Source organism: Vulpes vulpes, chromosome 8 (assembly GCF_048418805.1).
Source record: "Vulpes vulpes isolate BD-2025 chromosome 8, VulVul3, whole genome shotgun sequence".
NCBI lineage: Eukaryota > Metazoa > Chordata > Mammalia > Carnivora > Canidae > Vulpes > Vulpes vulpes.
Genome location: NC_132787.1, coordinates 37360672 through 37373852, shown reverse-complemented (window position 1 = coordinate 37373852; position 13181 = coordinate 37360672). Strand labels below are relative to the sequence as shown.

At 50.7% G+C, this 13181-nt stretch overlaps 1 protein-coding gene across 3 annotated transcripts in view; it reads left to right on the top strand.

The window, feature by feature from the left end:
- CLSTN3 (calsyntenin 3) overlaps nucleotides 1–13181 on the top strand; it is a 32064-nt gene that overhangs the window by 4274 nt on the left and 14609 nt on the right. For 2 of the 3 annotated variants that reach the window (XM_072766093.1, XM_072766092.1), the window contains 10 exons: nucleotides 3689–3811; nucleotides 4246–4441; nucleotides 6272–6480; nucleotides 6750–6899; nucleotides 7125–7310; nucleotides 7744–8025; nucleotides 8817–8929; nucleotides 11396–11558; nucleotides 12163–12219; nucleotides 12944–13101. In XM_072766093.1, coding sequence (XP_072622194.1) covers nucleotides 3736–3811; nucleotides 4246–4441; nucleotides 6272–6480; nucleotides 6750–6899; nucleotides 7125–7310; nucleotides 7744–8025; nucleotides 8817–8929; nucleotides 11396–11558; nucleotides 12163–12219; nucleotides 12944–13101 — 1590 coding nt within the window. In that variant the 5' untranslated portion in view covers nucleotides 3689–3735. Of the gene's footprint in view, nucleotides 1–663; nucleotides 1305–3688; nucleotides 3812–4245; nucleotides 4442–6271; nucleotides 6481–6749; nucleotides 6900–7124; nucleotides 7311–7743; nucleotides 8026–8816; nucleotides 8930–11395; nucleotides 11559–12162; nucleotides 12220–12943; nucleotides 13102–13181 lie in introns of those variants that run through there. The other variant, XM_025995286.2, reaches the window with a different exon arrangement.

Sequence of the window (13181 nt, the reverse complement as noted above, 5' to 3'; positions counted from 1 at the left end):
AGGAGTTTGGTTAGTTATTCTGGAAAATTTTGGCTTGGAACCTAGGGGTTTCCCTCGGCCTCTGAAGTCACCTCCAATGGTTTATCACCTCCAATTCCCAGTCTTTGGACAGCTCACACTTACCATGTATGTTACCATGGTGGGGGCTGCCTAAACTATTGTGCACCTCACCTCCACCCTCCACCCCCTTTTCTCTCTCTTTCTCTTGCTCTTTCAAACCTACCAACTTCCCTGGCTTCAGAATCAACTGGGTTGGTTCATCATGGTGTAAGGTGAGAAATTCGGAAGGGGAAGGCACGGAGCTTAGGTGGTGGACAAAAGCCCAACTAGTAGTGTATCTTCTCGACCGGTGTGTGTGTGTATGCGCGCCCCAGCGCGCGCGCACAAATCTTTCCCTCTTTCTCCAGTCCCAGAACGCTTTCCACCTCCCTGCTGACCATCCATGGTTTCCTCAGACAGCCGGGGCTGAGAACTGAAAAGCTAGGTAGGATCTCTTGGTTTCAGGCTGTGGGTTTTGCTTCAAGGCTCCCAGGAGGCACGCAGCAGGGACTTGCTGATGGAATGGGCTGTGGAAGGAGGTTAATGCAGAGTTGGGGGGGGGGGGGCGGGTGACGTGATACTGCTCCTCTTCGCCTCCCTCAGGTCTCCGTTGACGTCTTCCTTTCCCACCCCCAGGCTTCTGGCTTCTCGATTCTCCCAATGTCCCTCTTATTTCCCACCCCCTCTACGGCTTTCCAGCTTCCTCCCCAGCCCCCGCAGTTCCCTTGCTCCCCCAAATTGCAGTCTAGGGAAAAAGCCCTACCACAGTCTCCCGCCCCTGCTACTCGGTCCCATTGGTTCCCTCCCCCCCTGCAGCACCTGGCCCCCCCAGCCACCCGATTGGCCAGCGGCCCCATCAGTCCGCGCCTGGCCGTGCTGACGTCATCCTGCAGTAGCGGGGATGGGGTGGGAATGAGGGAGAGAGTGAGGACGCCCGGCTCCAGAGCGAACGAGAAGCCTCTGCAAGTCCCTCACCTCAGCCGCCCAGGTTGGGGTCTGCGTAGGTCTGCTCTATGGACTAGTGTGGGCGGCAGGCCCTTTTCTGTCCCTGCCTTGCGGCCCGCTATCTTCCGTCCCCTCCTTGGAGAGCCCCCCGCATCCCTCCCCCAAGGGTGGAATCAGCCGGCTGGAGGCTCCTGGGGGAGAGCGATCGCCTGGCCCTGCCCTGCCCTCCCCTGCCCACACCACACCACACCACACCATGATCCTCCTGCTGTTACCCCTCTTGCTGGCCTCCCTGTTCCCCTCCAGCTCCTCTAACAAAGGTAAGTGAGATGGGGATAGGGGGGCCCTGAGAGAGGGGTATCCAGCAGCCCGTGTAGGGGTAGGGGTGGGCAGGGGTCGTGGAAGCTTTCTGGCAAATGGCAGGTGTGGCTTCTTCTGACCATCCCCCTTCCTATACGTTTTCTGAGAGCTGCCCCCTTCTCTCCTTCACATCCCCTTCCCCACATCGTCCTCTCTGGTCCGTTTCTGCCCATGTGCTTCTCTGGCTCCCATTTGGTCCTCATTTTCCTCCTGGGGTCTCTGTGTCTCCGGCCTCCAGTTTCTGCCTGTGGGAGATATCTCAGGTCTCAGAAGGACTTGCCCCTGAAGGGTGATACACATCTCTGGATAGTTCTCTGCGCTCACTGGGGTGTGCCCGCACTGAGAGTGTGTGGCAGATCCATCTGGTTCATCCCCATCCCATCCTGGGGAGAAACAGTTCCTTGCAGCTCAGCAATTCGGAGCACGTATGTTTTGGCGTGTTCCTCTGCATCTGTACCCTGCATACAGCTGGGCTGAGGGTTATCAGAGCTGCCCTCTCTGGCAGACAGCAGAGAAATTCAGCTGGGTGAGGCCAACGGAGGGACCCCGGTGGAGGGGGGGAGGGATGGAGGGGAGGGGGAGGACAGGTCTCAGGTAGGTGGAGAAAGGCTGGTAAGGGCAGAAGTGGGTGTGTGTGTGGGGGGGGGTGCTAAACGAGTGGTGAGAGGGAAAGCTGAGAAGGAGTAGGGAGATGAGGCATGGGAGGGGGACAAGAAGGAGATGGGAGAGGGTAAAGGTGGAGGCAAAAAAGAGAGGATGGATAGGAGATTTAAGAACAGGTGAGGAGAGGGGGAAGAGAAAGCCAAGGAAGGAAGGACAGGGAGCCAGGAGTGAGTGAAGGAAATGAGCACGAAGAGTCTGTGGACAAGAGGAGAGGAACTGGGAGACTTGGGGGTGAGCTGTAGAGAGGGTGTCCAGCACCGGCCTGCTGCACCGCAGCTCCTTCATCTGCAGGCTGTAGTTCCTCACCTCAATCTCTGACCTCAGCCCAGCTTCTTAGCCTCCCACCACTTCCTGTGTTACTTTCTGAGCACCATCTTGTGGCTTTCTCCTCTGCCATTAGAGAAGGGGGTTCTGGTGATCATCTTCGAGAAAGGGGCAGGCATTCTGGTACCAGAAGGCTTTTTTTTGTCGTGTGATTGGAGGGAAGACTGGAAATGAGGAGTTTTTGTTCACCATCACACACTGGGCAGGTTTCCTTTTGGTGACTCAGTTTCCCATTGATGATACGTCTTCCTCCACCCATGTTCCACTGATAGGCCATCATGAATGGGCCCTGGGAGCTCAGTGGTTGGCATGATGGGCTTAGACAGAGCAAGCAGTTCAGTTGGGATGGGGGATGATGTAGAGGGGAAGGGAACACACTGTGCTGTCCCCAGAGCCCCTCACCAGCTAGTGGGAGATGAGTCCTAGGAGGAGACACAATTGAGTGAGCTGAGTGTGGCAGGAGATAGGGAAATCTAGAGGCTGAGTGAGTCCCGCATCCTTCCTGGTTGGCTGGTGGTTGAAGGGAAGAGGGGTGGGATAGGCAAGAAGTAGGACTAAGTCATGAGTCTGTGTAAAAAGTGGGGTTCAGGGAGTGTGGGGCTTGGTGGCCTTGTGGGGGACACAGAGATGTACTGGCTATGAGTGCTCTCTTGGGTATAGGATGAGGAGCAGGGAGGGGATTTGTCATGTTTCTAGGCCAGTTCAATAATCCCTTAGGATGTCGGCTGTGCTGGGTCTAGTCATTTGGCATTGATTCCTCTGCTCCATCCCTGCCCCTCCCTGTCCCCCTCCTCCTGTCCTATATTTTCTTTTCTCTTCGGTTGAATGGACTTAGGTTGGGGCTTGCCTGGGAGAGTGGAGGGATCAGGACTGAGATGGGGTGATGTGGCAGTGGAGAGGATAAACACTCAGGATCTCAGGAAACATCTAGATCTTCTTGTTCTCATCTCAACTCTGCTCTTAATCTATCCCTTCCCTTTCCCAGGGCCTTCTAAATGGCCTACCACTGCATTCTGAATCTCCAGTCTCCACTTTCTAGCACTTGAAATTCCCAAAGAAAATTCTTCACCCTCTGACCACAGGTTTCCCCGTGGAGATAGTGGTTGCCCCTCTACCCCCAGAGTAGGCTGTTGCCATGGAAACTGCCTATCCTATGGTAGGAGAAGCCTGTAACCTTTCTCAGATCCTCTGACTCCTTTAATGCTGATTTCTTGTCCTCAGCCCTTCCTCCTGCAGGTGCTTCTGTAGCAGGTGGAAAGGGTGATAATGCTGGAATATAAGTGTGTCTGGGATGTACAGGAGTGGAGGGCCAGCTCACAGGTGCTTCCTCTCTTTTCCCTGGGCGGGGCGGGGACAGCCAACAAGCACAAGCCATGGATCGAGGCTGAATACCAAGGCATCGTCATGGAGAATGACAACACGGTCCTGCTGAACCCACCACTCTTTGCCTTGGACAAGGATGCCCCCTTGCGCTATGCAGGTGATTGGGGCTGGGGGATGGCAAGGTGGGTAGGACAGAGAAAAAGTGGTTGGGAAGGCAGAGGGCAAAGGAGGAGCGAGGAAGTCCTGGGAGGGAGAGCAGTGGAAGTGGGGAAGAGGCTTCGGCAAAGTGGTAGAGGTAGATTTAATGATGGTGGCTGAGCAGAAGGAGCCAGAGAGAAAGATGTGGGCAGGCAGGGGTTAACCACATCAAGATTTTGTCACATCTCAGACCCAGTAGCTCTGAGAGGTTGCAGCTCTGGGAAGCTGGTGTTAGAGCTGTATGTCTGATAATTAACACTTTCCCACATTCAAGGAGGGGGGGTTGGGAGGAGAGATGAAGCAGAACCCAAGGCAGGGAGGCTGAGGCTGGGAAGAAGATGCTGGAAGTGGCCAAGGAGAAGGAGCCTCATTCCTCCTTCCCCCTTGGACCAGGTGAGATCTGTGGCTTCCGGCTCCACGGGTCTGGGGTACCTTTTGAGGCCGTGATTCTGGACAAAGCAACTGGAGAAGGGCTGATCCGGGCCAAGGAGCCAGTGGACTGTGAAGCCCAGAAGGAGCACACCTTCACCATCCAGGCCTATGACTGTGGCGAGGGCCCCGACGGGGCCAACACCAAGAAATCCCACAAGTGAGGAAGCCCTTGCCTCTTGCTCCCTGCTTCTGGGTCCTCCTCCCTCCTCCCAAGTCCCTCATCTTCCTCTGTCCATGCTGGCATTGGATATCCACCCCTCTTCCTCTGTTCATCGTGTCCTCCAGGAGCTTTCATTCAAGGTGATAGAAACATGTAGTCAAATTTATGGGCTCTAACCCTGGTTCTGCCTCTTATGACCTTGGGCGACTTATTTAGCCTTTCTTTTTTTTTTTTTTAAAGATTTATTTATTTACTTATTTATGATAGACATAGGGAAAGAGAGAGAGAGGCAGAGACACAAGAGGAAGGAGAAGCAGGCTCCATGCCGGGAGCCCGATGTGGGACTCAATCCCGGGACTCCAGGATCATGTCCTGGGCCAAAGGCAGGCGCTAAACCGCTGAACCAAACCAGGATCCCCTTATTTCTGGGTTCACTTTTACTTCTCTGCAAAATGGAGAAAATGATTATCCCTATTTTTCTAGGTTGCTGTGAAAAAGGGTAAAGGAGATGGTTTGTGTAAAAAGCATTCACCACAGTGCCTGATACATGGGAAAGGTTCAGTACATGGGAGTTATGTTGAGGAGGAGGGTAACAAGGAGGAGGATGATGAGCATCTCAGCACGCATCTGGATTCCTTCCACCCGCCCCACCAGTCTGCAGCATGCACGTACTCACACACATGATACACACATGCACAGCGTGAGGTGAGGGTCGGCTAGATGAAGAAAGCTGGGGCCTGAGAATCCTATGACTGTGTCCAGCTAACTTCTCTTCTGAGAACCAAGAAAGATTGGCATTCAGGGTTCCTGGGCCACTAAGAAGGACCAGTGATAAACGATTCCTTGTGACTTAGTTTCCCATTTGGAGATAGGACCCTGCCTCTGGAGATACATACATACATACATTTATTGAAATGTGCCTAGATCTTGGTGAGGGGCAAGGCTCAGCATGAAGGGCATAGTCCCAGGGCTGCTTACCCCATGGGGCCTGAGTGGGGGGAGCCACACCTGACATGCACATTGCACACACATGCACAGAAGGCAGCACTCCTCTTGCACTCACGTCAGATGACTTATGGCTTTTATATAAATACCACTTTCCTTCTCCTGGTTGGTTTTAAAGATTTTATTTTCTTTTTATTTTTTTTAAAAGACTTGTTTATTTATTTGAGGGGGGGAGGTGGTAGAGAGAGGCAGAGAGAAACTCAAGCAGACTCTGAGCTGAGTGGGGAGTCCAATGTGGGGCTTGATCTCATGACCCTAAGATCAGGACCTGAGCCAAACCCAAGAGTTGGATGCTCAAATGACTGTGGAGCCCAGGGTGCCCCATAAGGATTTTCATTTTTAAGTAATTTCTATACCCACTGTGGGGCTCGAGCTCATAACCATGAGACCAAGATTTGGCTGTCCACTGACTGAGCTAGCCAGGCTCTCCATTCTCTGGTTGGTTTTAATTTGGCTTTTATTCTGTGTCTTCCTTGATTATGCCATTGGATCTGACTATCATGGGGGAACAGCCAGCTGGATACAAAATTCTATTGTGTCCCTCATCTTGGCACCCAGCCTATAGCATTTGGTAGAGGAGTACTCCAAGTCAGCAGTTGGTATCCCCTGGGGTTGTTCCTTACCCCTTATATCAGTATCCCCTTCCCTGTGGGACCTGGTCTCCTGGGGGTGGGTGGAATAAGCATGCCCATGGCCCTTAGCTCAGGACACACTGGCTCCTGTTTGTCCTGGCTCCCTGTCCGCATTCCTAGTTGTGCTTCTCTTTATGTTTTGAGGCTGGCTGATTCTTCCTTGTCCCTCCTCCTGCTCTGGTTCATGCAGGGCGACTGTGCATGTGCGGGTCAATGATGTAAATGAGTTTGCCCCTGTGTTTGTGGAGCGGCTATATCGCGCTGCCGTAACTGAGGGGAAGCTGTACGACCGCATCCTGAGGGTGGAAGCCATTGATGGTGACTGTTCCCCCCAGTACAGCCAGATCTGCTACTATGAGATCCTTACACCCAACACTCCCTTCCTCATAGACAATGACGGTGAGTCCATCTCCTGCCCACTCCAGCTGCCCATCCCTTGTATACCCATATCCCTCAGAGGATCCCGGGCTGAGCTCTCCACTTGTGCCTCTCAGATCATTATTCCATAACCTCCTTCCCAATGTAGAGCCTTTTTCCCCCAGATACATCCTTCCCAACTCCCTGCTACCTAATTCATCTGCTGCCCAATTGACTCATGAGTCATCTTGCCTCCCTAGGCTTTCTCTAGCACTCCTTACCCTCTTTGTTTTCCACCACACCCATCATAGGAAATATTGAAAACACGGAGAAGCTGCAGTACAGTGGTGAGAGGCTCTATAAGTTCACAGTGACAGCTTATGACTGTGGGAAGAAGCGGGCAGCGGATGATGCTGAGGTGGAGATCCAGGTGAAGCCTACCTGTAAACCCAGCTGGCAAGGTGAGGATCTCTGCTCTGTGATCCATTTTGTGAATTGTCTTTCACCTTGATCTCTCCATAGGGCTAGGTTAGGAGCCAGGGTAGAGATATTTGGGGGCAGACTTGCAGCTGTCTACCCTGGCTGTCTACCCAAGAGTGTCAGTGGACATGACAAGAGCAGAATGGATAAGAGGGGTTGTCTTCCTCTCTTCTCTCTCCACTACCCTCTCCCTTTCTCCCATGCAGGCTGGAACAAAAGGATTGAATATGCACCAGGTGCAGGGAGCTTGGCTTTGTTCCCTGGTATCCGCCTGGAGACCTGTGATGAACCTCTCTGGAATATTCAGGCCACTATAGAGCTGCAGACCAGCCATGTGGCCAAGGGCTGCGACCGTGACAACTACTCAGAGCGGGCCCTGAGGAAACTCTGTGGTGGGTGTGCCCTCCCCTTCCAGAGACCTCTGCCTGACCCTCCTCTGCCTCTTTCCTAAGACTCTGCTTTACATCTTCTCTTGCTCACCTAAAGGTGTATATATCCATAGAGGTTGTAGCATGTGGTTAACTCTTGTGGCCCCCAAAGCAAATCAATATATCATTTGGAAAAATGCATAATGCTAGCACATGACAGTCACCAGGTACATTGTGGAACAATGGCAGAGAGAGATGAAGGGTTGGAGAATGAGTTAGTTGGAGAGCCATTCCTTGAAGAGAGGTCCACCCTCTTGTGTCTTTGAAAGGCCAGAAAAGGCCATGAGACTAGCTGTGGGAAATCTCTCTCCTTCAGTCACTCTTGCTCTGGCTGCTTTCCTTTTCCCCAACTGTTGCCTCTCAGCTTTGACACTTGTGCCTTTTGGGGCTCCCACAGGTGCTGCCACTGGGGAGGTAGATTTGCTGCCCATGCCTGGCCCCAATGCCAACTGGACAGCAGGACTCTCGGTGCACTACAGCCAGGACAGCAGCCTCATCTACTGGTTCAATGGCACCCAAGCTGTGCAGGTGCCCCTGGGTGGCACAGCTGGGCTGGGCTCTGGACCCCAGGACAGTCTCAGTGACCATTTTACTCTGTCCTTTTGGATGAAGCATGGTGTAACTCCCAACAAGGGCAAGAAGGAAGAAGAAACCATCATGTGTAACACTGTCCAGAATGGTGAGCCTTCCCCAGGGCACTGGTCTGAGAGTGAGGAAATTGGCCTCTTATCCTGCCTCTGTCACCGCCCAGTTTGTGGCTGTGGACAGGTCACTTCCTCTCTCATCATTTGTAAGATGGCGGTGCTAGGTTTGATGCTCTCTGAAATTATGTGGTTTATTGCCTACATGACAGGTTGAGACCCTACTGCTCTCAGAGTGCAATGGGACCACTCGCTGCCCTTCTCACCTGCAATTGCCCAATCTCCCTGCATCCTGCCATGTGACAGGCTGCCCCCCAGTCTACTCCCATTGAACCATGTCTACTGCAGTGGAAAAGCCTGGATAGTGGTGTGCCCCATTCTTTCTCTCTGATCCCATCCTGTCCTTCTCTTAGAAGGGCTAGTTGACTCAATTTCCTAGTCCCCCTCTTTCCTCAACTGCAGTAGCACGTCCTTCTTGGCTCAGTCTTGTCCTAACCTTTCATTTCTGCCATTTCTCCAACCGCACTTCTCTTGACTTGAAAAGGGTTGTCACCCATGGAGTTTGCATTAACCAAAGGACCAGTAGAAATGTCAGTGAGAACAGGCTGGCCAGTGTTCCACTTGGCTAGTCAGAATGCTCAAGAAGCTCTCATGATCACTTGGACTGGACTCTGTGTGTGTCAGAGGAAGAGAAAGAGAGTAGACTCTAGGGAATACAGGAGGGAGAGCACCTGAGAGAGAAATGAGAATCCCAAGTCCTCTCTCTTTGGTGAACCTGTTCTTGCCTCAGGCCCTATGTTTGACCTCTATCTCCATCCTCTTCCCTCAGAGGATGGCTTCTCTCACTATTCACTGACCGTCCATGGCTGTAGAATTGCCTTCCTCTACTGGCCTCTACTTGAAAGTGCCCGCCCAGTCAAGTTCCTCTGGAAGCTGGAGCAGGTAAGGCCAGTGCCAGGCTCCTGGGAGAGCTGGAAGGAAGGGACTGGTATTTTCTGGGTTGCTCTCTGCTCCTTCATGCTCCACTTTCAGTGCCTGACCTTTACTCCCAGGTTCTCTTGTTCTCCTTTTTCAAGGCTTGTCTCCTACAGAAAGCACTCCAGGATTAAAAAGAAATTGGGAACACATTACTACTAACATCATACCCAACCAGCCATCTTTCACTCCTTGTTTTATTTCACCTTTTCCTTACTTAGAACGTTAACAGCACATATCCCTGACTCTCAAGCAGTTAGCATGTTGTAAGCCAGAAAGTAAGTAATTCTGAGGTATGCAGATTGGGTTTGGGTCTGGCCAGGGGAACTCACCAGCCATGAAATCTTCCTTGGTATGTTTAAATCTCAGTTTCTTGGCCTATTAAATGGGAATAATAGAAATTGTGTGTATCAGGGTCATTGCGGGATTAAATGATGTGATAGACCTTATAAGCCAGAAGGAATGTTGACTCTTAATACTAATCTCTGTGATTATGAAGGATAAATAAAATCAGACCGAAAAAAAAAAAAGAGTAAAATCCTCTCTTGAGCTGATAGATGCAGCCTGTGCTTGTGCTTTATTCCTTTTCTAAGCTGACCACAAGGACTGGTGGGGACTAATTTGAGTTCTCATCTCCTTTTATTTTTCTTACAAACCCCAGTAGAGTGTGGAGTAAGCAGACAGCTGAAAAAAGGCAGGAAGTGGAAGAAAGAGAAAGGGAAAGGAAGAGTCTAGAAAATCCACAAATTGGATAATTGAGGACTGTCTACAAAAGCTTTCACTTTCTGTGGCACTTTTTAAAAGACACAGTCCGCCATTTGCTGCTTCTTGATCTTTCCCCTTTGTTGCTAACATTAGCAACATTACTCTGCTTTTCTTTTATTTCCCCTTATTTATTCAATAAATATTTGTTAAATATCAAGTAAGGCTCTCCCGTTCTTAGTTCTTAGTTCTAAGGATACAATGGAATAGAAGATGGTACAAAGTCTTTGGCTTCTTTGAGCTTACATTTTAGTTGGATAGGTAGATTTTTAAAAAGTAAGACGTCATCTACAAATGGTAAATTGTAATAAATTCTCTGAAAGAACAAGCAGAGAATTGAAATCGAGAATGGGAGAAGGCAAAGAGAGGGGAATTCACCTGAGATCAGATGTTCAGAGAAGGCCTGATTGAGGTGAAACTTAAGTTTTGTTCTAAAGGATAAGAAATAGGTGAGAAGAAAGTGTTTTAGGCAGAGAGAAGAGCTGATGCAAATGCCCTGAGGCAGGTAAGCGCTCAGCAAGCATGAGAAGGCCAGTGGGATGAGCATACAGTGAACAAGGGGGAAAGACTGGGCATGAGGTTGGAGAGATGGGTAGTGATCATGTTATACAGTGGACTTTGTCAGCTGAAGTTTGTTTAGATATTGTCCTATGAAGGCAGCCTTTTGAAGGGTTTAAAGCAGGGAAGTGATCTGATCAGATTTACATTTTAAGACATTACTTTTGGCAACTATGGGAGGAATGTATTGAAGAGACATAAAAACGTAAGGACCCAGACAAGGCTGTTGCCACAGTAAAGATTGAGGACTTGACTGATACATGGCAATGTAGAGAACTGCACAGAAACCCACAGCTTTTAGCTCTGTTTGGACCTAGGATCGACAATACTACTGATGGATTGGATGTGGAAGGTGAGGGAAAGGGAAGGATCAAAGGTATCCTGTAGGTCATCCATTTGAGCAACTAGACGACAGTGGAGTGTTTATGCTGGCCCAGGGAAAAGTGAGGAGATTGCGAAGGAATGTGGACTTCCATCTTACACATGTTAAATTTGAGATACTTGTGAGACCTCCAAGTGGAGAGACCAGCATTCAAAGGAGAGCTGTGGGGTGGAGTTGTAGATTTTGGAGTTATAGGCATGAATGTGGCATCTGACCAACAGGAACAGACTAGGTAACTCCTAGGAAGAGTGTGTAGAAAGAAAAGGGAAAAGGGTCTAGATTGAATCTTAAGGCATTCCAGCACTTAGAAGCTGATAAGGCAGAGAACTTTCTACCTCTGATTCCTTTGACTATCCTCCAACCCCATCTTGACTGACCCTAGGAGAAACTTCTATGGGGAGCCTCTTTGTTTTACTGTTGGGTTACAAACTTCTCTAGATCTTCCAGTGCCATACATACATACGTACATTTTTGGGGGAAATTTATTCACAAAATAGTGTGTTAGTCCCCCTAGGAATGTTTATAATTTTTAGAGATTTCCCTGAAGTATAGGTACTTACCTGGTTGGTGCCTGATAGATTTGGGGCAGGGATGTTATTTTTTGAGTTGGGTAGGCAGCAATTCACTAGTAAGTCCTGCTGATACACCTGGGAATATGAGGGACTGTATCCTGTCTCCCAGGAGAAGGGGCAGTACCTTATGTGGGTTCTTGCCCTTGTACTGCCTCCCAGGTCTGTGATGATGAGTGGCACCACTATGCTTTGAACCTGGAGTTCCCCACAGTCACGCTTTATGCTGATGGCATCTCATTTGACCCTGCTCTCATCCATGACAATGGTCTCATCCACCCACCCCGAAGGGAACCTGCTCTCATGATTGGGGCCTGCTGGACTGGTAAGTCCCCTTGAGCTTCTCAGTGAAGACGCTGAAGGTTGGAGCCCATAGTGGCTTAAGATTGGTAAAGGAGTAAGAGCAGCTTGACTTCATGCATCACCCTGCAGTTGGGCGGGGTGACTCAGCTCTCCAGTGGAGGAGACCATGGTCCTCCCCTTAGCCCCTCACCCATCTGCAACTCTATTCAACTAGCTATCACCTCAGAGTGAGAATCTTTCTTTCTGTAACTTTGGCCAGTGCCCACATTGTTCCATCAAAGGGATGATTTTCATAGTACATTTCCCTGCTGGAGGTCGGTAGTACTTCAGAGAGTCATCAGTCTTCCTTAAGCTATTTTTTTCCTTCTGGGAGCCTGCACACACACACACACACACACACACACACAAACACACACACACACACACACACACAGAGAGAGAGAGAGAGAGAGAGAGAGAGAGAGACTTCTAATGTTGGTCTCTAACAGAGGCCAGAGAGATTGAGATGTGACATTGGTGGACAGGTTATTCCTACACAGGAGGGGACAGAGCAGAGAAGACCTCTTCTTCCTCCCTGCCAATCTGTCCCCACAACCCTAAACTCATTGCCACTTTTTTTCTTCCAGAGGAGAAGAACAAAGAGAAGGAAAAGGGAGGAGACAACAATACAGACACTACACAAGGTACTCTGTGCATAAGAACTGGAGACTAGAGAGCTCTTACCCTAACTTTCTGTGCTGTGCTCCTGATTCCATTCCAACCCCAAATCCCAGCCAGCCTGGTAGTTACTGCTGCCCACACCACCAGGAGGCAGAGCCTCCAAGAACTACTGCTGCAAGGCAGGGCTCCCTTGGAGAGGTAAGGCCAGATGGAGCTTGGTGGAATCCTGGGTGTCCCTTCCTGCCCACAGAAGGGAATGGAGGAATTCTCTTAATGGCTTTCCAAGACCATGATCCACTGGATGGTGGGAGGCAGGAGGTGGTCCCATGTAGGGAGATCTGGGCATCTGTGAAGCTCCACACCTCCCCCTGGGTCCCCATGCATGCCCTGTGACCACGACTTCTCGCCTTCCCCTCCTATTCCTCCACCTGCTCCTCTTTCCTCCCTTTGGTCCCACTCTCATCTTTCCCTTTCTCCCTCTCTTGGGGGCCTTTCTCATTTCCGTTGCTTCTGTTTTTCACTTTTGTCCTCTCCTTGGATTTACTCCCTCTTCAGGCTTCCTTTCTGCTTTCTTCAGTCTCTCCTAGCTTCACTTCCTGATCTCTTCTTTCCTTTTTCACGTCCATATTTCTCTTACTCACGCTCTTCCTCCAGGCTTCTGCCCTTTCCCTCTGCCCCTTTCCTGTTCCAGGCGCCTCTCCCCTCATCCACTCTCACCTCCTGTCCGCCCCTGTGTTCCTCCCCTAGGAGACCCCTTGCCGATCCACCACTACTTCCACGGCTACCTGGCTGGTTTCAGCGTGAGGTCAGGCCGCCTGGAGAGCCGCGAGGTCATCGAGTGCCTCTATGCATGTCGGGAGGGGCTGGACTATAGGGATTTCGAGAGCCTGGGCAAAGGCATGAAGGTATAGCCCCTTCCTCTGGCCCTGTCCTTCCCAGCATGCCCCCTGCCCCCGATCCCTGCCCACCTTTCTACCTCTGCTCC